Here is a 2,813-nt window from a genome sequence, read left to right on the forward strand (position 1 = left end):
CCTGTTTTTCCGTCTCCTTATAGCTGTTTTTGTGTGATAAAACTTTGTATTGCGGTCTCCATCAACAATCCATTGCTGCCGAGATTTCTACAACCAAAGTAATTCCTCCTGGTTTAAAATTTGATCGAGTTCTCTTGACAAATCTCTTTCCAGCTTTTCTAGGTGAGGATTTCTTCCATAGGTGGGGGCTTTTTGAATACCCGCCAGTCTGTTCAAAATGGTTCTTTTCTTCCTGAAAACATTCCCAAAGACTTCTAAATTCCAACTCTTTAAAGCTTCAGTGAGGGATTCCAGGGCTCTCGGGAGGGGGTGTCATTTGTCCAAGTCTTCTCAATGAACTCGTTAAAAGATGGGTGTGTTTTCCACATGACCTCAAAACGAAAAGGTCTTTCTCCCAACAGTCTCATACCCGGGGTAAGTTTAACAAGGAGAGGGTGATGATCTGAATTGACTCTCGGAAGGATGTCCACCCTAGCATTCATGTATCTTCTTCGCCATTCAGCATTAGCTAGACCCCTGTCCAAGCGCTTGAAGACTCTCTCCATGCCGTCTCTTTGACCACCCTTCCAAGTATACTTTGATCTGACAAATCCCAGGTCTAAGAGGTTACAACTTTGTATCCAATTTTTAAATCTTCGGCACGCATGTTGGTCGGCTCTCACCCCACCTTTCTTCTCTCCTTCCTCTGCAATCTCATTAAAGTCTCCTATGACCATCCAAGCATCCGTAGTAGCATCAGCCAATCTTTTTAAGTTTTCCCATAAGTTTTTTCTAATTCCTTCTTGGGGACTTGCATAGACTGCTGTAAGCTTCCAAGGAGAGTGGCTAGGGTCCTTTACCTCCATGGCAACATATTGGTGGTGTGTCTCCAATATATTAATGGTCAGCGCTGGATTATCCCATAACACCCAGATTCCACCTACATAACCATCCGCTTCTTCCAAAAAGGAAAAGTTAAAACCAAGAGCTTTTATCACTTCTGTAGCTTTATTTCCACTACATTTTGGCTCATAGATTAGAGTAATATCAGGTCTGTGCCGAGACTTTATTTCTTTGAGTGTGCGAATTGTAGCCTTATTCGCAACACCTCTAATGTTCTAAGCAACAATAATCATGGTAAAAGTAAGCTAAAAGGAGGAACTCCTACTAAGGACAGCTGGAAAAACTTGAACCACAAAGGGGAAACAAAAGTGGTCCTGGACCATTAATTGCACTGCATGTCTTCCACCTGAGGTGGATTAACTCCTTGCTGAATTGCCTTATTTGCTTCTTCATTCTCATATACTAACATAGCTTCCACCAATTCACTAGTTTGTAGTGAGTTAAAAGGTGGATCAGGTGGTTTACTCTGGGCTGGATCTTCCAAAGCTGTCTGAGGGATAGCTAAGGAGAGTACTTGGCTTGGTTGAGTGGATACAATCCAATTTTCTTGAAAATGGGGAGGATGATCAGGGTTGTTCAAAATAAAGTCATTGGGCTGGACAGAGGAAGAGTTTGGTGTGTTGCAGGTTTGGGTCATGGCATAAGGGTTTTTGTCTAATTGGTGTTCTGGTTGGGAAACAGGGTTATTACTATTAATCTGTTGGTGTTGGATAGTGTTTTTTTCTGGTGTATTAGCTATTTGGGCTTGTTTATGGGCATGTGTGTTTGGGCTTTTTGGTCTGGTTGTGGACATATGGGTAGGGTTAACTGGCTTAGGAAGGTCTAGATTATTCTTCTTATGAGAGGAAGTTGAGGACATACCTTTGTCTTTTTCTGATTGTGGTTCATTACTGATTCCTGCCGTCGCTTTAGGATTGCTTTCTTCATTCCTTTCAGGTTCTTCCTCTGCTAGTACAGCAAAACGTGACTGTCGCCCCTCACTCTCTATCTTTCTTTCCTTCTCCTTTTCTTTTCCACCTCCTCCACTACTTGTACCTTCTCCTGGTTTTGTGGTCTTTTTGCCACGCGTAGACCTCTGTACTATCATCCAGGGGCCAAAGGCATCAGCAGGTTCCTCTATCACTTTTTTGCCCTTGTCAATATTCTTATTTCCATTTCTATCCTCTTCTTCAACCTCTGCATTTGTCGCTTGACCTTCCTTCTGGATTTGTTGCTCTGGTGAGGGGTCTTGTTTTCCTTCCTTGCAGTTGGCTTTGTCATGTCCCACTCTTCCACACCTAAAGCATACCAAATGAATGCCCTCATATTCCACTACATGAGTTTGTCCGTTAATCTGGTATTGAGAGACTAGAGGCTGTTGTAGGTCAACCTCCACACATAACCGTGCAAATTTTCTCCTTGTGATTTCTGCTGTATTTGTGTCCACCTTGATGGTTCTTCCCACAATGTTTCCTATTTTTTCCAAAATAGGTCTACAGTAGTAATCTATGGCCAAACCTGGAAGTCTAATCCAAGCTGCTATATTATCTATGGAAGTATTCATTGGATTGAAATCTGGTTTCCACATCCTTACTGAGAGGTAGTGATCCAGAATTTTCCATGGCCCCTCCATTAAAGCAAAATTCAGATCTTCAGAATTATAGAACTTGACAAGGAAAAACTCATTTCCGAGGTCAATGATGTCAATGCTTCCCCTCTTCCCCCACATCACCTCTAATCTCCTCTTCATAGCCAACAATGAGATTTTTCTCCCCAACAATTTAACAATGAGTGTGTCTCACCATTCCTTCCTGAGTTCTCTTTTCACTTCTTCTCCTATCACTAGATTGTAGAGGTCGTTTGGCATTTTTTTGACAATTATATCTGATTCATCCTCATCACTATCCTCTGGTTCTTCAACAGCTTCATCAGTAGCCATTTTCTCTATATTT

At 41.9% G+C, this 2,813-nt stretch overlaps 1 protein-coding gene across 1 annotated transcript; it reads right to left on the bottom strand.

Moving 5' to 3' along the window:
- Nucleotides 1-269: 269 nt before the first annotated feature.
- Nucleotides 270-2,590, bottom strand: LOC112756789 (uncharacterized). Its single transcript, XM_025805408.1, has 3 exons — nt 1,744-2,590; nt 1,229-1,428; nt 270-1,097 (listed from the first exon to the last, which is right to left on the bottom strand). Exons 1-3 carry the CDS (start codon nt 2,588-2,590, stop codon nt 270-272), a joined length of 1,875 nt encoding a protein of 624 aa, XP_025661193.1.
- Nucleotides 2,591-2,813: the final 223 nt, after the last annotated feature.

This window comes from Arachis hypogaea, chromosome 16 (assembly GCF_003086295.3).
Source record: "Arachis hypogaea cultivar Tifrunner chromosome 16, arahy.Tifrunner.gnm2.J5K5, whole genome shotgun sequence".
Lineage (NCBI taxonomy): Eukaryota > Viridiplantae > Streptophyta > Magnoliopsida > Fabales > Fabaceae > Arachis > Arachis hypogaea.